The sequence below is a fragment of the Uloborus diversus genome, chromosome 1, assembly GCF_026930045.1.
Source record: "Uloborus diversus isolate 005 chromosome 1, Udiv.v.3.1, whole genome shotgun sequence".
NCBI lineage: Eukaryota > Metazoa > Arthropoda > Arachnida > Araneae > Uloboridae > Uloborus > Uloborus diversus.
Genome location: NC_072731.1, coordinates 238,490,474 through 238,515,388, shown reverse-complemented (window position 1 = coordinate 238,515,388; position 24,915 = coordinate 238,490,474). Strand labels below are relative to the sequence as shown.

The 24,915-nt window shown below is 33.8% G+C and overlaps 1 protein-coding gene across 1 annotated transcript in view; it reads right to left on the bottom strand.

The window, feature by feature from the left end:
• LOC129219460 (pro-epidermal growth factor-like) overlaps positions 1-24,915 on the bottom strand; it is a 43,739-nt gene that overhangs the window by 6,153 nt on the left and 12,671 nt on the right. The window contains exon 2 of the mRNA XM_054853857.1: positions 15,129-15,230. Within this exon, the coding sequence (XP_054709832.1) occupies positions 15,129-15,230 (102 nt within the window). The remainder of the gene's footprint in view (positions 1-15,128; positions 15,231-24,915) is intronic.

The window sequence follows — 24,915 nt, the reverse complement described above, 5'->3', positions numbered from 1 at the left end:
TATGAAAATACTGTTTTGGAAAATAGTATGTCAAGTAATCAAATAAAGTGATTATACAGTACTAGCTGCATTGCCCGGTCCACCTTGAAAATAAAAATTGTGTCAAGTTACGTATATTCAACAATCAGGCTTAAATAAATGAATAAAAAAAAACATCATGCAAAATTTCCCTTCCAAACAATGACGACAGATATTAAAATACTTTTAAGAAATTAAATCGAGAAAGATGGATTTAAAAAGTGTAACCATGGAGACATGTTATAAGTTTAAGGAATTAAAATGCGAAAGAAAATGGTTAACAATTTGAATGGATATGAGATTTTTTGAAACTGATTTAAAATGCTTGTAACTTTTTTCTTTTCGAGATAGAAGCTTAAGATAGAAGCTTGATCCTAGGTCGAAGTTGATCTGGAGTAAAAAAAGCCGCTTTTTCCAATGGTGTCAAAAAGAAAACTGTGGGACAATTCCTTCACTTTTTATTGATAGATTTAATGAAGAAAGTAATGCCTAAATTTCAGCTAAGCCAAAAAAATTCGAGTTTTAAAAACGCTAATAACTCAATACGTAATTAAGTTAGAGTATTGAAATAAATTGCGTAGAACGCGGAAAATTCCACCCTTTCCAACGATATGTAATATTAGTATGTGTAAGTAATTTTTCACCTCCATATTTGGGAATTTATGTGAAAAATGGGGCTAAATTGGAATAAAAAAAGAACTATTTATCGGATTTTTTTCGAACTGGTCTGCAAACCCTTCCGCTGCGAAATGAAAGATACTGTGAAAATTTCAGCGAAATCGGCCGGGTAGTTCTCCAGTTTTGCGCGTTCAAACAAACAGACGCTTTTTGGAGACTTCATTTTATACTACGTAGAGAAGATGCACGTACATAACACACAATACGGTACATAACACTACACTATGCAGTTACATTTTTTAACAAACTTTTATTGTTTATTGAACATAAAGGAACATTTATTAAAACTTCATGGGTGTGCGTTCTGATTTTTAAAGTTTCGGATTTTTGACGATCTACTGTGACCCATCGGGAGTCCCTTCGAATTTTCATAACAATATCGTACGTGATGCAACTTGCCTTCAATGCAACAGGATCACCAGAATTATGTCAAGCAGTACAACAATGGAGCACCTGTCCATGCTTAGCTGCACATTACGAAACCAGCTTGCTTGGAATTCAATGAATAAAAGGTATCGGAATAGCTCAAAAATATATGTCCAACTTGAAAATATTGAAATGAAAAACTCCCCCTTTGGTATGATTTCAGAAATCCCAAGTAAGTTATTTTAATTAATGTATAAAATGGAACAAAAGAAAGCGAACTAAAGGAGTTAATAAAAATAACGTCCGCTCCAAACTGCAGAGGATTTCCGAGTGGATAGTCACTGATTCAGCTTGTGGATGTCTTCAAACGAGCTTTTCAATGTGAGACTTTGAATTTTCATAACTTGTACAAGTTTTATGTTGCTTTTTGCAAACGTGTGTCCTAATTTAGATATCTAAATAGAAACGTCAGTACGGATTCAAACTCTCCACCCTTCCTCGCTACAATTGTATATCTTTTTCTTTTTTATTCTCATTGTTTTAACTTCTAACAATGCAGGATAATTCAGCATTTTTTTCCGGCTGCGTCACGAACTTTAGTTTTTAAGCTCAGAAAAAAACTTATAAAATTTCAGATACTACTTGGCTTTATTTATCAGCAACAACATCTAAAGCTGCACTAATATGTACAGCATGAAAAAAAAAAAAAAAAAAAAAAAAAGCGAAAGTAAGGAAAAAAACAGAGCATTTGAAGCACCTAGAAGCAAAGGGGTGTAAGTACTAAAATTAAAAATTTGGAATTTACGAAGTCACCCCTGAATATGACATTGTATCCAGAGGCAGTATACTTTTTAACCAGTTATGTAGTTGGAAAAAAATGTTTGGGGAAGGGGAGATTCCCCAAAATAAAAAGTGGTTTGAGACCAATTTATTTCACACTTGTATTATTTTTACAAAAGAAAACCAAACATTTCGGGGGATGTGTCCCTCCTAACCACAGCACTACTTTTAATTAAAAATAATTTATAACAGATTAAATATGCTTATGGCACAAGTGCAATCCCCCCCCCCCCCAAATAATGACACCATAACAAGAGAGAAAACTGTTTCGAGAAGGAAGCATTGAACATCCTTTGACTGGATAGGAGTTCAACATTCTGGACACGTCAACAAAAAGGCGAAAAAAAAGAATTTTCGTTTTTACCGAATGATACATTTGAAACTGAACCATCATTGGGTAGGAATACGAAATAAAAATCGGAATTGAATTGAAAAGGCAGAACAGCGGTTCAAATTATATCGTCGGCCAGGGGCGTAGCTAAGGGGGGGGGGGGGGGGTTTGGGGACAAAACCCCCCCCCCGAAAAGTTAGTCTCAAAAAAAAAAAAAAAAAAAAAGAGAAAAAGAAGAGAGAAGAGAAAGAAAAAAAAAAGAAGAAAAGGGAAAAATTCCAAGCGATTATACATATACATATATATATATATATATATATTATATATGTATATATATTATATATATATATACTATATATATATATATACATATATATATATATATATATATATATATATATATATATATATATATAAGAAGTAACCCCCCCCCCCCCGAAAGTCGGGTCTAGCTACGCCACTGTCGTCGGCGTTCTGGCAAAAGTCACTAAGTCCACACACACAGAAAAAAAAAAAAAGACTACTAAAGTGTATCAAAATTTACAATTGGTTATTTTAACAAATAAAGCACCTACACAGTTTAAAAGGTACATCAGCAAACCTATTATAGGATTTAAGGGTTTGCAAAATGATTTTTATCATTTTTCATAACGATTCCATATCTCAAAACTGGAATAACGGGACCACATAACGTTATCTTAATAGAGGAACTCATCGTTGTATCAGATATCGCTGCAGCGAATTTTTACTATAAGCTGCAATTACAAGAAAAGATGTGCATTGGTATGGAAACGCTGCGGTTCTTCAAGGCCTTGCGCTAAAAACAAATTTACGGGTTGGGATTCTGGTAGCAGAAGGGATATTGCTGTTTTGGGCATTGCAGAGAAGAGCTCCTGCAGAACTGGTGGCTATTCGAGCAGGTGTCCACCATTGATGTAAGCAGGTTGGGAGCAAGGTAATAAGAGAGGAAATAGGAAACACTGCATTTCCTTTCCATTGATATAGAGACCGAGTCACTAACCTTTGGTCTGCTGCACCGCCTACGCTTCTCACGCATCTACGCTTACTGGCAGAGTAAACACAATTGGTCACTATGTAAGATGCTGGAAAGAGTCCAGGTATTTTTGTGATCATTTCTCGAAAATAGCGATCAGTCGCTTTTAGAAAGCTACTAACCGCAGTCTTCGTCGGGTGCGCCGAGTTTACGATGGGAATGTCAACTGTGTCAACGGATTGATTTAATATGTCATGGATTTTTGACAGCAAGATGATTGAACATTTTCGATAAAATTAAGTAGTTTTTGTTATAATAAGAATGATGAGATGAAATCAACTTCTAAAGGGGGGGGGGAGGAGTGAATGTATGCAGCAAGTACTAGTCTAAACTTTTCTTTTTTGTGTTTTTTCCAAGTTCCATGAATTCCGTAATCGTTTTAAAACATGTAAGAGTCCCTAAACCTCTTAGGGTATTTCCCCTCAATGTAATTAAAATAAATAAATACAAGTGTGCGCAACAATATCCAGTTATTGGAAAATTTCTCCAAGTCAAGTTCTTGTTTCATTCAGCTTTCTATACAGAATGGCAAAGTACAGTAAACTCTGGTAATTCGCAGAATCGAGAGGCATGGGTACCGCTGATAACCCTCTAAAAGGCTAAAGATGACGGGCAAACGAAGTAAAAATTGCTCTGGCGCAAAAACATAAACTTCGTACAAACAGTGAAAATATATACAGCATTGTAAAACGGTTTTGCTCTTTATGAACAATAGAATTCAACACAGAGAAAGAACAAGTACAGAAGCGATGAAGAAAGCGCAAAAAATGGAACAAAAACAACTAACTGTAAATTTACAATTTTCGGTAAAAATCAGTCATTGGATTTTGTTTCTTGCTGCGAAAATGCATCTTCTTGATTCTTTAATGATTCTTGGATAATCGGGAGTTTACTGTAGGGTCGGATTTGGAAGTTTGGAGGCCCCGGGGCAACGAAGGAGTGGAAGCCCCTAATCAGGGTTCGAAAAGATCATCATATTTTCGAAAATATCCGACACTTAGATATATATCCGAATATTTTTATATATATGTATATATCCGATATTTTCGATCAACACTTTAATATGAAGTACATCCTGAAGTTACTGCTATTTATTTTTTTATATTATTATTATTGTAATTTATAGGGGAGAAAAAACGTAAAATTTGCTGACCCGTTAAATTTAGGATATTTCGTAAAAATTTTATTGTGGGGGCCCCTTTGTTGTAGAGGTCCCGGGGAAGTAGCAAAGATATTTCTCACGAGTAGCCCCGCCTGCCCTCTCCTAAATCCGGCCCTGGTTTACTGTATTGAAATGAAATCGTAATCTTTGACCCCCTTCAATGCATATTAGCAATAAAAAAAATTATTATTATTTTTTTTCGCAAATGTCCTGGCATGCGTGAATATCGCGACCATCTCACAGACGATATTTGTTTACGATGTAGGTATGGGGAAGTCAATAGTGCCGATCGCTCTTTCTTATTTCTGACCGCCACTCGGGTCAACGCGACCGGCAGCCAAAGGTCTCAAAAAAGGTCGTGCACGAACCGAAAGGGGGGATGGCAACAGCACGTGCCCCCACGTGCACCCTATTATATATTGTCTCTCCGCAAAAAGGGGGATGGAGCGAGAAAGAAAATAGCTCCTTTCCTTGCCCCCCTTGGCTTCGGGCAGCTGTCGTTATGCCGTGTTTATCCCCCTGCTTCTTTTTTTTCCCCTGCATCGCCAACTGGCCGTCTTATCTTCCTCTCCAGGTGAGAAGGAGGGAGAGGCCAGGTGATGGTGGTACGGCACGCGTCTTGCATGTTGTGCACGCGTGGCCTACCCGTTAGCAGCCTCCTATTGATTATTATTTGTTCTTTTTTTTTGGTGTGTGATCTTTACTGGAAAATTGCTTCATTTGGTGCTTCGGCGCTGTTTGTTTCGGGGAGTGGGGGAATTGGGAATAATATTAATTTATTGTGATCAACGAATTTACATGCCGTGCCTCAAAAATAATATAGTAATTTATCATATGATTAACGCACATGTTGGACAATTCATAAAAAAAATAAATAACAATGATGATAGTAAATTACTATTATTAAAAAACTGACATGTTGTGCTCTTTTTAATTAAGTGTTATGAAAAAAAAATTGTAATTTCCTATATGATTAACGAATTAACATGTTGTGTCCCTTATAAATGATTATTTTATTAAATTATTATTATAATTTACTACTGAAAGGTATAACATGAAAATTCATTAATCCTGTTTGTTTTATTTGCTGCTTCGGTACAGTTTGTTTCGGGAAATAAAAAGGGGAATTAACAATGAAAGTACTCCTTAGATTTGGAATGGAATTTTACTTATTTCGGTGTTCAAAAGGAATGGCGTATAGCTCCAAAAAATATACATAGGAAAATAACGAATAAATAAATAACAACAGCTAAAGAATATTCCTCCAATTACGTTTCTTAGATTTGAGCTACTGAATAATTAAATTTGCATCATATTAAAACACAACTGATGATTTTTTTTTCCCGCCAACACTTTCCTTCCTGAATTAATTGGCGCAAAAACATGTAAAATAAGAAAGCAAATGAAAAAGCGTTTAAAAAGTTTTTTGCGGAGTTTATAAGTTTACAGTGAAGAAAAATACAAAATAACTCCAACTAACATGATCTGAAGCGGGGGGGGAAAAAAAAAAAACCAGTTCGACAGTTTAAGATCATTTTTTGAACACGTTTTTCACATTACAGGCTAACCAGGGATTTGAGGGGCTTCGGACAGTAAGCATTCCCAGGGTTTGTCAAATCTAAAAGAATATGTCAGCGATTAGTTCCTTCAGAAGCCATGAATTTTCCTTATAACACTGAATTCTTCTAATAAACTTTTCGAAATAATTTGCCTGGCGCCCAAAATGTTTTCCTGGCTCCTAAGATTTTACAACTTTTGTCGGTCTTTGCGTTTTTGCAGATACCTATTAATTACAAATCAAACCTTCCTCAGAAAGAAGATATTTAAAGCGTATTAAAATAATAATCATGAAATAATAACATAACAAAATCAGTGGCTTTTAGCACAGAATTTTCGCACATCGACGAAGGTGGTCCTGGTCCCAGGTTACCACAGCAGTAAACAGGGACACAGATCACCTTTTATTTATTGATTTTTTTTTTTTTTTGTAACACTATAAACAGCCAATCAACCCACTGCAATTGCAGATGCAGGGAAACACAATGTCCACCACATACCTGCCGGAGGACAGACAAGCGCACGTTCCCTGAACAGAGAAGGCGAGCGGGTGGAGCAGGTGGGATCATCACGATGGATGGTTTGTCCTTGCCATTGTCCAGTACTGCTAAGCTCCCGGATAAATGCGCAGATCCCCCCTCCCCTTCATTATGATGCTTGATCTCAAAAGCATAAACGCAAGATACATATGAAGCCTATGCACAGGACAAATATAACAATTATTTTAATTTTGATTTAAATTTCACTTAGCAAGCATAAGCATATGTTTTTACTTTTCCATTTTCTTTACCTTTTTTTTTCAATTTACATTCGGAATTACGATTTATAGAGTAAATAAATAAAACAAAATGGGGACCTGGAGCAGTATTTAAATTTCTGGGAATAAATAAATAAATTGAAGATAAGTTAAAAAACAGACAAATATAATTAACTGAAAGATCAACAGTTACACAGACAAAAAGAAAATAAGGTTCTATAATACTCATATAGACCATTCAAATCAAATGGAAAAGATATAATTTTCTTGCTCCAAGCTTTATAACTATATAATCGAAATGTTAACTCCACTAAAGTAACTATAGTGAGCATACATGACGAAAAGAAACTTAGATTAACGAACGAAATAATGTGCCTATGTTTGCTACTGCTTATAAATAATTATCACATAATTAAAAATAAATAATGAAATGAGGGAATTTCCCGGTATCAATATAAAAACATTTTCGTCCAGATTGAAATTATAAATGCAAATCCTCATCACCGAAATGCAACAAGGAGCAGTTGGGGAATTTCGCTTTCTCCAGCTGATATCCATGTGCAGGAACTAGGGAGGGGACAAATGACATTGCGTGACCAGTCGGAAGTCGGTAAAAGCTGGCGTCATATTCCCCGGTGATGTATCTTCAACCGGAAACCGACGGATTCACGCAGAGGGAGGATATCACAAGCCCTCGCTCACAAATCCTCTTCCCTCAAGAAAAGAACATTCACAGCCATCATAAAGTCAAACATTTTTATGTGACATTTGATAAGCAATTTTCTTCTTTTTTTCACAATTTCATTTTAATACTCAAAAGAATTATCCAACTACTAATAAATGGCTAAGTAATAGTACTTAGTAATAGCAACCCTAATACTAAATAACGTTGTCCACAAGAGTTCTTAACCAGGGCTAGGAAGGAAAATGACAGACTTCGACTCCTGAAATTTTAAAGCCTCCGACTCGGCATTTTAAAAAGTAGAGCCTCCAGCTGACAATTACCGAACTTCAAATACATTTTTTGACTTCTGCTTTCTCATTTGTAATGGTAATCTCATTTGGCCATTGCACAATGCAGCGGGTTCTTAATGTGGTGAGCTGATCAACGAATCCGTCTGCACATTTTAAAAAATAGAACCTCAAACTGACAATTTCCAAAATTCAAACAGGTACATTTTTTTAACAGCTTCTGCTTTCTCTTTTCTAATGAGGATCTCATCCGAAAATTGCACAGTTCATCACATTCCTAACATGGGCCATATGCAAAATTTTGAGAGGGGGGGGGGCTCAGATATTTTCTCCACGGAAACCGATTTCAGTGCAGATTAGAGTAATTAAAGTTTGACATTTTTTTTAAATAAATTATTCATTAATGGCTGGAGAAGAAATGTTTTTACATTTTTGCAAAGATAAAAGTAATGAAAGCAAGGAAGTTCTAATTTCTAAGGGGGGGGGGGGGCTTGAACCCCTACTTGCCCCCTATATGGGCGCCCTTGATTCTTAATTTGATGCGTTGATTAACGAATCCGTTTGCACTTCAGCCTCAAACTGAGCAAATGTCGCTGTAGAGGACATAACGGGCGACAGTAAGATCTCGCGTATCCGCCAAGGGGATAAAACGAAGAAAAGGATAATGTCACGACAAACAGTCGTTGGCAGACGGCTTCAAAGGGAGGAAGGAGCAATCCGATGCAGACGTCGGAAATCTAGTGTTTCCAGAGACGCGGGCCCCTTTCCTTCCGGGGGGGGGGGGCACATGCGGCGGCACGCGACATCTGTACGCGCCCCAACCGGAAATGAAACGCATCTTTGCGGCATTCTGTACAATCCATTACATCAGTGGTATATGCCCTTTGCTGCCGAGGACTCGAGGGGAGAAATCAAACATGGAGATTAATAAAACTCCTGGGGGACATGCTATTCAATTTTCAAGAATTCTCCCTGTAGAAAATGATAAACATTTGGATTTTTCCCCTCTTCATTTTTGAATAAAAGTTGAAAACATTTATGTGATTCCAGTGGTGTTCCAAGTACGGGTGTCGCAATGGACTGTAATCAGTGTAGCGTCGCACCTTTCTCTTATCAATAAATAAATAAATGAATACAATTTTAAGTAAAGAAAAAGGGTCATACAACTTTCAAAAAAAAAAAAAAAAAAAAACCCTCATTTTTATTTATTTTGCTGTAACAAAAGTTCAAATCAGGTTGTATACATTAAGAGCCAAGCATAAATTATGAACATATTTCACATAAAATTTTCCCAAGCGCATATTGGGTCGCCTTCTCCCCTCAATATTGTGCATTATTTTGCTTGAAATTCGACAGATTAAAATAGTTAGAGATTGGGAAATTTTCAAAATTAAGTATTTAAATTTTCATAAACTCTTGATTCCATATTAGCCCCCCCCCCCTTCACACCACAGCGGGTGTCCTGTGAGTTGGACCATATTCTGTAACAACGTTACTAGTGAATCAGCGATTTAAATATAGTTATAAAGCAGAAAGAGAAAATTCAATGAATGACATGCATTTCTGATGAAATCAAAAAACTGAAACAGTGAGTTGAATTTTAATGATTGTAAACTAATAACAACGAAGACTACACAAGCTTTCACATTTTCATCAGAAATTGTAGTGAAATTTTAATATGATTAAGGTTTGTGTTTTTTAATTATTAGCCTAATATGTTAACTCTAAAATGCTAACCACAAGTAGAGAAACTTATTGTTCTTCACAATAATCTATTCAATATAGTGTCTAATAAATTTCAATGCGTTTCGAACAATATTAAAATTAATATAGTTGAACTTTAAATAAAATTGCATACATATACAGATTTCAATGAAAAGAGATCAATTAGTGGATTTACAGGGTTAAGTTACAACCGGGACCTCTGCCAGAGACAATTTAAAACAATAATAATAGTAATAATAATAAATAAAAATGTGAGCATTATTATAAGCATCAAATAACTCAAGACAACATTAAATAACTATCAAAATTAAACTTGAAATCTCTTCTTAAAGAACAAAGTTTTAGATTTCCTTAAAGTAAATGAGCTTGTTTCTACTAATATTCTAAACAGAAAATCCGTGGAATTTTATAGTACAAAAATACTTCGAGTAACTCAACTACATTGGGAAGAGAAAGAAAAAAAAAAAATCTAAGGTTTTTTGTCGAATAACTTGTCGACCCCTTGAAAACGCTAATTCAACATATATAATACTGTGTTCCAAAAATAAAATACATACAAAATAATTTAAGAGTTTCCATAAAACTTCGAAAGCAATTCATATCAAATATAGCTCACGATATAATTTAATACAAGAGAAATATATAACTCCAGTAGCGAAAATCGTAGGGGGGGGGGGAATAAAATAAATGTTGTACACATGACAGAGAGGGAAAGAGACAGAGAGATGGAGAGAAAGAAAGAGAGAGAAAAAAAAACACTTAAGTAACAGTGTTGCGCAGAAGAAAAAAAGCAAAAATGTCTTCTTTCCCTTCTAGACTACAGCGAGGAGGAGAAAAAAAACTGTCCATTTCTGGTAAGTAGGGGAAGATATTAAGAGGGGATGACAGAGGAAAAGGAAAAGGACGGGGAATCAGATTCAATTTCAAACCCTTATATTTTTTTCGGCTTTTTTTTTTCAACGTAACTAAACTAAGCAGCAGAGAGAGAGAGAGAGGTAGAAATAGAGAGAACTTTTTTAAAGGCTGTATGGATTTTTTTTTTGACAATGTCGAGGAAGGGGAATCTGAAGTAGAATAAATTTTAAGTAAGCAGTAGATAAATGGGTAGCGAGTGTTATTTTGAAAAGGGCATGGCTAGCTTTTTAAACTACAAGACATTCAAGACATGCAGTTAAATAAAATACTAAATATAGCACCTAATAAAGCAAAAGACGTAAATAAATATGCATAAGATGTAAATGATATCAGGGGCATCCCGAACTAAAATTTTTGGGAGGGCGAAAATTATCAATTACCGAATGATAAACTAAGAGCATGCACTATGTACACGTATCACACGTACGCAAAATATCTAATGATAAGAAATATTAAGTTGGTTGGTTACATTGATTTTTTTTTTCTTTTTGGCGTAAGCGCCTCCATAACTGCGCCAAACGACTGTCGAAAAACAGAAAAAAGGGCCATAAAAGGGAAATTGCAGCGAGGGTAAAGGACATAAAAATTAAAAAAAAAAAAAGCCGAAATAAACACATAAACGAAGTTTTAAATTTTGAATAACAAGTGAAAGAATTTGCTGAGAAACAAATTTAAACAACATAAAATGAAACATAAACGACGTAATTTTACACACACACACAAAGTCAAAAACATGGACACAAGGACGGACATTAAATTATAAAGGAAAAAAAAAATCCAATCTCTTGAAGGAAAGGGAACAATTTCGGGAAGGAACGTTTGGCATCATTAAAAAATAATAGGGAGTATATATATATATATATATATATATATATATATATATATATATATATATATATATATATATATATATATATATATATATATATATATATATATATATAGCAATATTGTCCCCCAATTTGTCGAATAAAAAAACATTTTGGGAGGTCACAATGACTTCTCGTGAACTTTCATCCGTGTGCCCCTAATTGATACACCAAATAATAATAATTAACCCTTTAAGGACTGTACGCTTTAAGACACAGTGCGGGTATTTTTGATACATAAAACTACTAAATGGCGATGTAAACAATATGTATGTCACGTCTTGTCATAATGAATTAAGTAGATTTTGTGTGAACGGATGGGACGCATGAAATGCAAAAATACAAGTTCTCTAAGAGCTGGTTAATTTGTTATTCAGTTCAAAAACATTTGTATAATTATTGACATAACTTATTTAACCTTCAATTAAAAGTAATCTTGAATAAAACTGGAAGCATGATTGCTGTATTTTCAATCGATGTATTTCATTTGAAATTTTTTGAAAATGAAATTACAATGCATGTTTTAAACAATAATATTTTTTTGAGGCTAATGCCTCACAAATATGATTTATAAATTCTTTGCATTGGATAATTTATAAAATAAATAATTATTCACCTTATGGGAAACAATTGTCCCGTGGTCTTTAAAGGGTAAAATAAGTTTCAAAATTAACAAAATTTCTTCGTTAGCATCATTTTAATGTTTCTAAGAAGTTTAACCATAAAAACGTAAAAAAAAAAAAAAAAAAAAAAAAAAAAAAAAAAAAAAAAAAAAAACTGAAAGAAGAAATACACGGATTTGTATTCTACTCACAGAGAAAATAACACGTTTCGAAAGATGATAGTCGAATATTATCAAACTATTCTGGTCAGGATTGGTGAGCTCACAAGGAAGATAAAATTAATTGTTGAACTTCCAACTATCGAATAAAAATAATAGTGAATAAACGAATAATGAGGTCGTTTCCAAAATTTTAAAAGTATTTTATTCTGAAAGAACATGCTTAAAAACATAGGATCTAACCATTTTTTAAATTACTTGTTTAAGTTTAATATTTAAAAAAAGTTACTTAAATCGGTGCGCTTTTATTGTTTACATTTCTTGCCGATGACATCACAAATGATGAAATGCCATTCTGTGTTGCCATTCACAGAGCAAAATATCCAATTCGCATCTTTACTCACGTGTATACGCAACGGTATGGTTGATAGAAAGCGTAGATCGCAATTTTAATTCGCTTCTTGATTATTATAACGTGGAAACGCGGTACAAAGATACGCCAAAGAGCATCATTTGTGACGTCCTCAAGACCACGCCTTGTTTCAAAAGTCGGACGTTTAAAAAAATTAATCAAAAAATAACAGTTGGGAAAAATGAAAGAATTTTCTGGGTCCATATAATTGTTTTTGCTTATTCCATCAATTTCAGTGACTAAAAGTACTACTTTTGACTGAAGGAAACAACCCCATTAAATAAAATAAACGAAAAAATCTTTAATGAGATGCTTCATTTCGAAACTTACACAGGCTACATCAAACGCACTCACACAGCTTTTCCTATACATCAGGGGCGGATCCAGAAATTTTTGTAAGGGGGGTCAAGTTTCAAAGGCCAATGCTATACATCTTATGCAAAAAATATTAGTTAAGCAGGGATGCCTCCCGTCCAAGGGTGATGTGCATCCCTCCCCCTCCCCCAACCCCGCCCAAATGGAAGCACAACCCTTTCAAATCCCTCTCCTTTAAATTTTTAATGGCGTAACCTGCGCTATGGATCATATTCCCTCAAATTTTCAGCAAAACTCAACTGCCCTTTTCTTTAGGCAGACAGACTGGTTGCATTACCGTAAGCTTTGAAATATATGAAACCACAGCTATAGACTATATAGTTGGAAAAAGGTTAATATTGATTCCATGAACTAATTTTCCGGATTAAAATAAAAAGTTGGAGTTTTATAATAGTCGTAAAGAAATTCTTGTCACAGGGGGGTCAGCTGGCCCTTTGACCCTCCCTTGAATCCGCCCTTGCTATACATCACATCAAAACAATATGAGCGTAAAAAGCAGAATAAGCAAGTTGATAAGAGGTGTTTATGAGCCGCATCAGTGAAGAAAACGCCATCTCAAGATAAAAACAGCTCCAGTAACCTCCACGGAGAGAGCAGAGAACAGAAGGAGAACGGGAAGGCCCCCATAGTCCATATGGCCATCATCATCACCATCAGCCTACCTGACTGACTTCAACATCGCGACAGCTGGCAAACGGGGGATGGTAAGGGAATATAGGGAAGGGAGGGTTGAAATAAAAAACAAACTCCACAAAGAAATAAAAAAGACTATCGCGTGCCCTACGCGTGCCGCGGGCTTTGTGGCACTTCTTTTCCCTTTTTCGGAGCAGCCCTCTTCTCTAGATCTCTTTGAGATGTTCGTTTCTTTATGCCTACAAGCTCAGACGCGAGGAGCTTTTTTGCCCGTTTCTTTTTTATTCCTTCTTTTTCAAATAGGCGCTACAAGGTAATTAATGTGCTGGGGAGAGACGAGCGATAACCTTCGAGAGGAGCGTTACAGATTTGCTCCCTCCTTATTCGCATGTTCCAGTAGCGAAAACGTGCGTATAATCAGCATTCCCCCCCCCCACACCTCCTTCTCTTCCCTCCTCCACTAAAAAGTCTCAACGAGTTTGCGCTTGGACCAGTCAATGAACAAACCTTGATGAATTTACAGTTCGTAACTAAAAGTTTTTTCTTCTTGAATTCACAACAGTAATTTCCTGCTATACATTAAAAAAAAAAAAGAAGGGAGGGAAGGAAAAGGAAAGAAAAATAATCTATGAAAGAACATTTCAGGGAAGTTCCACTTACATTTCTCTTTTATAAGTTTTTAAAAATCAGTCCTGCATTATCCGATACGTATTTACATAAATATATTTATGAGTTTTTTTTTTGGTTCCTTCAAACACGTAAAAACAAGTGCAAACGTAAAAACACGTAAAAACAAAGCAAGTGCCTCACTGTATTTTTTGGCGAAGAAAAAACGCTTTTAATCTGATGGTGCGAATCAAGGAAAGTCTCGAAAAATCTCTTATCATTTGAAAATTTCCAAAAGCCCGATATCCATGCTGGCTTTGGTTCTGTCTTGAAATAATCTCGCTAACTTTGTTAAAGAAAATTAGTTTAACAATTACTAGCCTGTACCACCCATTAACAACAAAGCAAGTATAACAAAAGTTAATAAAAATAATTTAATAAAAAATTTTTTAAAGTTTTTTCCTAACATGAAGTTACAACAGTCCTTCAAAAGTCCTTTGAATGAGGAAAGAAAACGGAAAAAGGAAATAAATATAATCTACAAAAGAGCATTTTTCGAAAAAGAGTAGGGGAGAAAAGGTTAAAAACTCAGAAAGCAATTTAAAACAAAAGAGAGTAATAATAGCGAATATAAAATAGATGAACTACGAAACGGTAATATGGTAGAAAAGAAGCATAAACGAAATTTTGGTTTAAAACAAAAATCGTTGCTGCAACAGTTTTCATTCAAACCTTTAAAAAACCCTGTTTTAGTACCGATTATGAATTAAAATGCAATGAAATCTCGTTACACATTGAACTTTTATGATGAAAAATGAAAACGGATATTCCGTTGTTTTGGTATTCGTTGAAACAGGACTTCACTGTACTTTTGTATCATTTACCAAATGCTACAGTTTTTAATGACATTCCGAATCTTTCAAAAGGAATCTGGTATTAAGATTTCATTTACAGATCAACCTACTTAATATCACTTTTTCAAAATAATGAAGGTTCACAAGTCCCCACGTGTTTCACGAAACGCGTTCAAACGAGATTATTGCAATTCTTATACTTTGAAATATAAAAGTGACTAACCTGCTATCCTGAAGATGACTGAAGCGTATAATACCAGTAGTAACGTTGGGTGATGCATTATTAATAAAATGCGGAATGCTGATTCTTCCAGCCACCTTTGACCTAGAAGAGAGAGAAAAATCATGAAAAAAAAAATCACAATTAGAGAAAAGGAAAAACTTTTATTTTTTGGGAATAAACAATAGAACACTTTCCTTAACGCAGAACGCATTAACACGTGCAAATACAAAGAATATCACTTTTATTCGTGTTTTGGTGTAACGGAAACTGTTATGCGTTTATCAAAATCTATTAGGCATACAGCGATGATCTTAGCTTTGATTTGTCACAAGAGTTTTTTACGGGAGTTTATGAAAAATGAACACATTTCAAGTATCTCGATAGTAATATTTACGTAGATGTTACAATTAGCCATCCTAAAAAGGCTAGGGGAAAAAGCTAAGCTTGGCGAAGTTTAACTTATGTAAAGTTTTCCAGCAGCCAACTATTTAGTGTCTACTAATTGCAAGATTTTGGAATTAGTATTTGGAATTAGTAGTAGTAGCAGTAGTAGGAAACAGTTTGGTTTGATCAGACGAAACAAAAAATGATTGCAACAGCAATCGAACAACACAAGGTTAATAATATCTGTACTTCAGGCCAGACTGACGTAAGTCCAAAAATTGCGATTTTGCGTTTATTAGTGCATTGTATGCAGAAACCCATAAAAATCATTTTTAAGTTTTTATCAGGGTTAAAAGAGCGCGCGTCCCACGCTTTGCATGCACCAGAAAAAAGTTTTCCCTCTCTCTTGTAAAATTACCATAATGTGGCTTACGTCCTTCTGGCCATGAGGTACAGATATCACTTCAAAGTATGTTTTAGGGAAATTGAAAAGAAAAAAAAAATGTGTGGTTGAAAATACTCGCATTTTTTTTACATACACACAAAAGCAGTTTTTTTTCTTTTCTTTTTCAGAAGGTAAGAACAGGATAAACAAGAAAAACTTTTTTCTTCTTTCTCCGGTAAGTAAACCAACAGAATTCTGCATGAAATTACTGTTGGCATAAACTGTCAACATATTCACAAGCAATGGTGATTGAAACAACACAAGGTTTATAATACTACTTCAAAATATGTTTTAGGGAGGAAAAAAAAGTGTGGTTAAAAATGCTCGCATTTTCTTTGCAGAATGCACAAGTCTGTTTTTGTTTCTTTTTCCTCTTCTTTTCCAGACGGCAAGAACATGTTAACGCATGAGATACACAGGTATTAACTTTTTTTCTCTCCATTCTCCAGAAAGTAAACGCTGCGGAAAATGCAACAAAACTCTACATGAAATTACTGTCGGCATAAACCGCCAACATATTCCACAAGCAAATATTTCATTAAGACTTCAGCTAATGCATTAAAGGGGGGAAAACAAGCAAAAGGTGGGTGACTTGCTTTCTAAACGTTTGGCAAATATTAAATCTGCCACACAATTATTCTCTGACTGCAGAACACCGACGCAAGATCTAAAAGAAATTACGAGTCGCGCAGCGGTGCAATTTTTTTTTTTCAGTGTATGAAAGGAAGAAATAAAACTCATTAAAATACCTTTTCGGTCGGCACTTTAATTGCTACATTGGTTATTTCGGCGAGGTAGGTGGCCGAAAAATAAAAAAAAATAATAAACCATCAAACCCAGTAATGAAAAAAGCAGCAATAAAAACGTATCGAAGTTTGTTGAATGATGTTTACGGGTGACTAGACGCGCCTTTAGAAGTGGTATATTCACACTGATGAGGAAAAGATTGTGTAGATTGAAAATTGGATTGATATGAAAATAAGTTTTGTTGGAGACGAGGAAATGGTATAATATATGAAATATATAATTTAATTAAAAACCTTACTAAGAGTAAAGTGGATACACGTTGTAAACTTAGAGAAATTTGAATCAAACAAAACGATGAAAGAAGGTAATAAGTCAAAAAATTATGGACGACATACAAAAGTGCATGATTTACAAATGAAATACAGTAAACTCCCGATTATCGGTGGACGGATTATCCGCGGATCGTACTATCTGCTGGTCTTTTTACAATTTTTTTTTAACTTTTAAACTTATGATAGTATGATAGTATTATTGTTCGCTTTTAGATTTTACATATATATATATTTACATGCAGTGTCAGTAAATGCAATGAACCAATGTTTCTAGTTATAATTTAAATGAATATGTGAGTGTTATTAATTGTTTTTAGTTACTGTACGCCAAGTATCGTTTTTTACCTATTATTCGCTTATCCGCGGTTACCGTGCCACCCTATTCCGCGGATAATCGACAGTTTAGTGTAGTATTTTTATTTAAACACATTTTCTACTTAATTAATGAAATTCAGTGAGGTAAGGCACACATTTATAACGAAAATTGAATGCACCTATGTCGGAGTTACTAGGAATCCCTTTTTCAGTAATAGTTCTTGTAGTTATAAGTATAACAATGTCAATTTTTTACGCAAAATTTGATCGGTTAATAGTTCCAAAGGTACTCATTCGCGATTAGCAGGGGCTGATTACTAAAAAGGATCGAGAAGTTTGATCTTAAACACAGAATTTATTGAACTACTTATTACACGTCTCAATTTTATTTGAAATGCATTTTTAACGTTCTTTCTCTTTTTTTTTTTCAACTATTGCCTTTATAAAACAACTTACATTCTGTTCTTGAAATTTTCTGTCATTGAACAGAAAAATTTCCAAGTTTTTCTCTAGTTGTCGAGTCTGAAACAGTTGAAATATCTGAATTACATTGCGACAGAAATTTAATTCCAAACTAACTGTACAAAATTTCAATGTGTCATTAGTGGTGGGCTAGAAGGAGAGAATAAAATTTGAGTCTGAATTCTGCTACGTCTCTTTTGGGAATTACGTATTTGTAGCGTTAGACAGTGGTTTCAATGTGTGTCGGATTTAGAAAAAATGTCCTCAAACAAAAAGCAAAGGGTCAGCCTTTGTAAAATAGATGCATTATTCATTTTGATTCACTGAAATACTTACATTCAGAACATTTTTAACGCCTCCACAAGCGCATTCCACGCATTGAAAATCGGAAATCCGCCTCAAAAATGTAGTGAAGCGTGTTTTCACTTTTAGAAAATTTGAGTAAACTTTAGCATCATGGAAAACTGATTTAAAAAAAAAATGGAGTTTTTAAATTATTGCAGTTCAATGTTATGTTATTTTCTTAAACAAAAAATGTCAAACATTCTTAAGGTTAAAAAATCAAAATCGTACACACAGATCATTTTTCTCATCTTTGCTTACATTATCTTTGCTTACATTACTACATTACACTTGCTTACATTACTTACATTACACTTTGCTATATCTTTGCTTACATTACACTTTTGGAAGTATGAAGTAAAACCAGATAAGAAACGTGGTACTTTTTATTCAAATCGTTGATAGCTAATGAACTTGTTTGAAGTTGCGATTTTTAAAATAAATTTATCACATCTGTAAAAAAAATGAAATTTCGGCGGTTCGTTTTTGAATAATGACGTATTGGTGAACAAAATTTAATTCAAATTAAAACAGGTATTTCGCTGTTGTAGTTGATCAATTGTTTAGAGGGGTGACCTAAACGTGAATTTGTGGAAGGAGGAAAATTCTCAATTTACCATATGAAACTACAAATTTTACGAGAAAGGTAAAACATGTATGTACACATTCCTTCATCTGTCCTAAAATTTGTCGAGTACTCAATTATTAGGAGGTCACAGTGACCTCTCGTGACTTCCCATCAGGGCTTTCCTAATCGTTAATGAAAATCATATATTTTGAAAAAATAAACAGGAAAAAGGGATAAATCTCTCTCAGTGTTTGTATGAATGTAATCATCCGATGACAAATAACTAAAAAAAAATATATAATAACTATTCAACAAGAAATCTTTAGAAGCAGAAAAAAGTGAAAAAAAAAAAAAAAAAACTAGCAAACATCTCGCTTCAGACGGTTAGGTAGACTAAAAAATCTATTGCCAGAAAATCTCGTAAAGGGGTAAGGGCAACAGACAGCAAGGCAAGCAGTAGGTGTAGCCAAGGAGCTAAATCTAGAAAGAGCGATAGCGAAGGCCCTAACTAGCATAAAGATTCGCGCTGTCTGTTTTCAGTCATCAATTCTGACATCTTTCAGTACTTTGTTTATAGTTCTGATTTTGGAGGAAACAGGAGCAAAAGCAATCATTTTTACAATCTAACGGGAAATGCTGCCAAAATTGTTATGATAATATTTTCTTCCTGTTTGCAATAATGATGCAGTTAAAAAAAATGTAACTATTGTAACAAACGGTCGCATTTTGAACGCTTTTAAAATGCGAGCAACACCGTTAATCTTGTAACTGTTCCATTATATTTCCTTTTTCAGCTCTTTGCATAATTTTTATCTTTCTATTCTTTTTTTTATATTTATTTTGCGACTACTTTCATTACAAAAATTAAATGTTTGTTGTTTCGTGTGAATTTTCTCGATTTGAATTAGTTTTCGAAACATTTTAAATAAATTGCTTTTCTGTCTCCTTACATTTGGTTTTTGTAATGTCGAACTTCCTTAAGATCACTTCATTAATTTGAGACACAATAATGTTTCAATTAAATATTTACGAAAAATTCAAAAATATTTCCAGAAAATAACAGAGAATACATTTTAGAAAACTTATAAATAACTAACAAAAAATGATTGAAAATTAGGTTTTTCCAAAAAACTAAAGCCTTCATCAATGCTTTAACGGGGATTTAACCTACATTAAATAATTTATGTTTGTTTAATTAAAAGACGTCAGACGCATATAAACATCTGATTTCTCTTTTTAAAATTTGTAAAAATATTTTTTTACAAAAAAAAAACACACACAGAAGAAGGAAAAAAAGAGAGAGAGAGAGAAATAAGCTGAGTAAAGGAAAAGAAAATCAAACATTAATGCCTCTGAAATCAGTACATTACAATGTTTTAGGTTAGGTTTTAGGTTAGTTACATTGGATCAAAATAAAATAGGTTTTAGTTTAGTTACATTAGAAAAGACTTTAAAATTGTAAAAATTGTATTATTAAAAGATTGAAATTTATGTCATTCAAGGTAGTATTATTGCAAAGTAAAAATACTGCGGTGATCTTTTTAAACATTTTGGACGAAATACAAAAACTTTTCTTATCATAAAAAAATTTCATGTTGAAAAGAACGTCATTTTTTACAAAATTCCAAGATGATTATAGTCATATGCACCCGTACGAGATCCATGATTTTCTATCACTATATCTAACTTATTACAAAAGAATTTGATTCAGTAAAAACAAATAATTTGCAATTATTCCAAAGAATTAATTTTTAATTGAGTTAAAAAAAAAAACTTTCAAGGAAAAAAATATTTGCACAATTATGCGATTGTTCCTCAAGAAAATATTTATAGCCCTTTTAGGAGAGACGGAGGGAAACGATATGTTGGTTTTTATTTGTTTTATAACATTCCTAGTTTTCAAGTTCACAAGTAAAATGCTCTGTTCTTTGTCGAACATATAATGAAGATGCTGTAATTAAGGTTGATCAATTATAAAGGCATGCAACCAGACAGCCAACAGCAATGACACATGCAGTAGACAAGCGCCGGAATCCTCCGAAAATAATCGAGAGTAGATGTACAATGAGTCAAAGAAGAGCCGACTAGACGCATTCAATGTAACATAAGTAAGCAATAAACTTTCAAGGGTAGACAACCTGATGGAAAGGCATAAAATTTTGGAAGCACGACCTGTTATTTGTTTCTTTTTCAGGCCAGACAATGGAAAAATAGCCAAAATTTAAATTTGTACGAGTATTTAAAAGAACTAGTTTTCGTGCAAGCTCATACTAGTATGTTAGTTACGAACGTTGTTACACCGAGAACTTGGTACAAACTTTGCAGTTAAAAGGTGGAATCCGTTAATGGCTGTTCATAAATGTCACCCCCCTTTTTTTTTCAAAAAAAAAAAAAAAGACTCTCTCCTCTCTTTGTCACAAGGCATTAGATTTAATCTTACCCACTCCCTCTCCTTGTCAAATGTTAAGTTACTTTTCATAAAAATATTTTTAAAATGTGTGATGTCACTTCTTGTTGCTCCCTTCTTCCCCCCACCTTGCTACAAAGTCCCACCTCAAAGAGTGACATTATTTGTGAATAACCCCTTACATCATAAACGACTAGTTTTTTTCATGAAATAAAGGTAGCTAACGAAATAACTGGTTAAACTGTCAAATACATATTTATGAAATAATAGAACTATAATACACTTTAGAGACACAATAAAAAAGAAAATACAATGATTAGTTTGATATAGAAAGCGCCAAACGAAAATTGCACTTAAAGAACTAAACTTAAAAGACAGAGAGAGAAAGAAAGATAATTGCAGTCATTTTTGAGACTTACGGTGCCCGTTAGTATAGTGCAACGTTAGTGAGAAATTATAGTATGGCATATGAATGAATTCTTCTTCCCCTTCCCCCCATAAAAAAAAATGACGATAAAATACACAGGAAAATCACTGGGGAGGAGAAAAAAAGGAAAAGAGAGAAGGTGAGGAAGATAAACCTTATATCTCGTCTCTAATGAGCAGTGAGCGATCATAAGGAGGAAAATATTCATCATGAGCAATTACAATTTCTTTTGGTTGTTGATTGTTACGAGTGCGACAAGACTACCAATGCATATAAAAGGAATAATTTACAGATCATAATAAAGTAATTTAGCTCTTATTCACATTCGACCTAAAGAACGCGAATAAAAACCGAGAGGGCTAGCAGCCACAAATTGTAAACATAATTAGGGTTAAAAGCATAGAATTAGACAATTAGCAGTGGAAAAACTAATGTTTTCTTTTATTCAGACAAGACGCACAAGATTATAGTTACCTAAAATATTCCTTACGTAATACCATTATAAAATCACAAACTAAGCTAATAAACAGTTAATAATTATTATAATATATAAATAAAACAAAAATCCCATTCAACTAAATATTTTTTAATCGTCATTCACTCTGTGCTACGCGGAGCAATAACTGTTGGCCAAACCATTTTCACAGCTCTGAGAAATGCTCTTTTTGTGAAGCAAAGACTTTTACATACATTTCTTCAACATCAGAATAGTAAAAACTTTTCATATTATTTATACTGCTGCAGTCAATTCGTTGGCTAAACATAGCAGACATTGAGTTTCGCGCCTCCCATGGCTAAACATGTATCAAAAGCGAAAATTAACAAGTGATTATTCACCTTGAGCAGATTGTTCCAAGGTCACGAGGCATCGACAGAAAAAACAGTAGAACCTCATTAACTCGGTCTAATAAGGGATTCAGGTCGCCCGAATAAGTGAAAGTACGGAGTAAACAAAATAACCTGCAAATTGAGCCAAGGTCAAGAGCGGATCCAGAAAATTTTAAAGGAGGGGGCGTTTTTTATTAACAACCTTTTTCTTCATTTCCTTATATTCTCCTCCTAACGTTATGGAAGATCGTCTAAATTTAATTTTTTTTTTTAAGTTTAATTTCTGAAAATTTCCTAAGGAGTGCTCTAAACCCTATCCCACGCCTCAACATGATCAAACATATATCTCGCTTTTGAAATTTTTTTAGAGGAGAGCATCCGAACCTTCTCTAATATCATCTCTAACAGAGTCTGAAATTAAATTTTGAAGCTTCATGTGGTAAAAATTCCTGTAGAAAGTTTAAATCCCTATCCCTAAAGTAATAAGAAATGGGCTAAAATTGCGTTTTCAAGACTTCTATTCCGAAAAAACTCCATGGGAGATTATTTTTTTTTCTCTTAACATCATATAAGATCGTCTAAAATTGTTTTGGGAACTTCAAAATCGAAAACGTGCCGCGTGAAAGTTCCTGTATCTCGGCTCAAGGAGGGGGTGATCGCTCCCATCGCCCCTCCCTTGTATCCGTCCTTGGCCACTGTACATAAACAAACTAATGTACACGATAAAAATTGTAATTTGAATTCAAGAGAATGAAATACAAAATTGCATTAGAGGAAATTACAAAAATACAAAACATGACCATTACATTATTGATCAAACTCGCTTTCCATTTACATCTAAATGACTGCCCGGAACAAGCGAAGACCGGTTTAAGAGGGTTCGGATTAATGAGGGTTACTGCAGTTCTATTCTCAAAAAGTTAAATAAATCTAAGAATTCATCCTACCAGAAATCATTGAAAAATAAAAGGATTTCTTTCTCTCTCTCTCTCTCTTTTTTTTCCACGAATATTCCTCACACAACACATTGTGGAAGGCATCATTAGCTCTTCTTCTTTTTTTATGTCTGCTGTTTAAAAAGAGCTTAAGTAGGTCAGCGGCCAACTTGAGCAAATATTCAGGGAATCACAATAAAAGCGGGGGCTCACCGTGAAAGTACTACTTCAATGGGGTCCGCATATCATGGTTGTCAGCACCTGGCGCTACAGATTGCATAAGAACGAATACCAGAGGAAGAAAAAAGAAGCCGGCCTCACGTAACGAATGCGGACATCGTAGTCGGGTTATCAGCCTATAGACAACTCCCACAATGTATTTTTACAGATTTTCCCTTGCTGGTCAGGGGTGCTCACAAGGGGGGATTATGGCGCAAATTGCGCCATCAAAATTGGGGTGGGGGGATTTTTAAAATTGCTTTTTATTTATTTAACGATTTATTTTAATTTAAATTAGTATTTTATTTTATTTTATTTTATTCTGTTTACTTTTTATTTTATTTATTTAGTTTGTGTATGTGTGTCATTGGCGAAGCACAGAACTTTTCTAATAAAATAATAATAATAATTAAAAATAATTAAATGCATAAATAAATGAAACATATTTAAAAGAATAAATAAATAAAAAATATAAAAAAGAAAAATAAATAAATTATTTTAAAAAATAAATAAATAAAATAAAGAATAAGAGCTAAAAAGAAAAGGGGGGGAGTTAAGGGAAATGGGGGGGGGGAATTGCGCCATTGAACTTGGGGGGATGGGCACCCCTGTTGCTGGTTCAACTAATTGCACTTGCATATTTTCTCAGGAGCAATATATTTTCTTCTGTCTACATATTAGACGTAATTATAACATTTTATTTACTCAAAACTTATTAATTGCCCTTTCATAACATCAAACTCGTGTGTTAGACTCAACTCAATTTTTCTTCTATAGTCTAAAAAAGACTTCATGTTTCGAGGAGTTGACTAACACTTCAAAATTTCATATTTAAAATAGTTAATGTCGTTTCTACATAGTAGCTATTAAAATTCATACAGTTCATTATCGCTGATCATAACTGTGTTTTTTTTCACAATATGTCAATATTTATATTATTGTCATTGTTGCTATATTTCGTTTTTGTGTGAATACTATAAAAACATTAATGTTAAATTATTAGTGTTTTCTGTTGCTAACGACTCATAACTGTAACTAAATATCATTTTTTTTTTCAAAAATATTTTCAAAACTCAGATAAAATTTTACAGGGACCCACTTTACTCAGATTTTTCTGAGCCTCTAAAACCGATAAACCAAGCAAATGGTAGGTGTGGGAGGAGGGGGGGGGGGGCTCTCTGACGGTGTCAAATAACTTAGACTCTAACTTAGTAACATAATTTTTAACATCTTCTTTAAGTTAATATTGAAAAAATATATAATTTAAAAAACTCGCAATTTAATTCATATTTAAATCATTTAAGGTAGAGTCCTTCACTGTTTCAATTGATATTACAATTTAATTTTGATAAGAAAATATTCTCCGAGCACAAAAT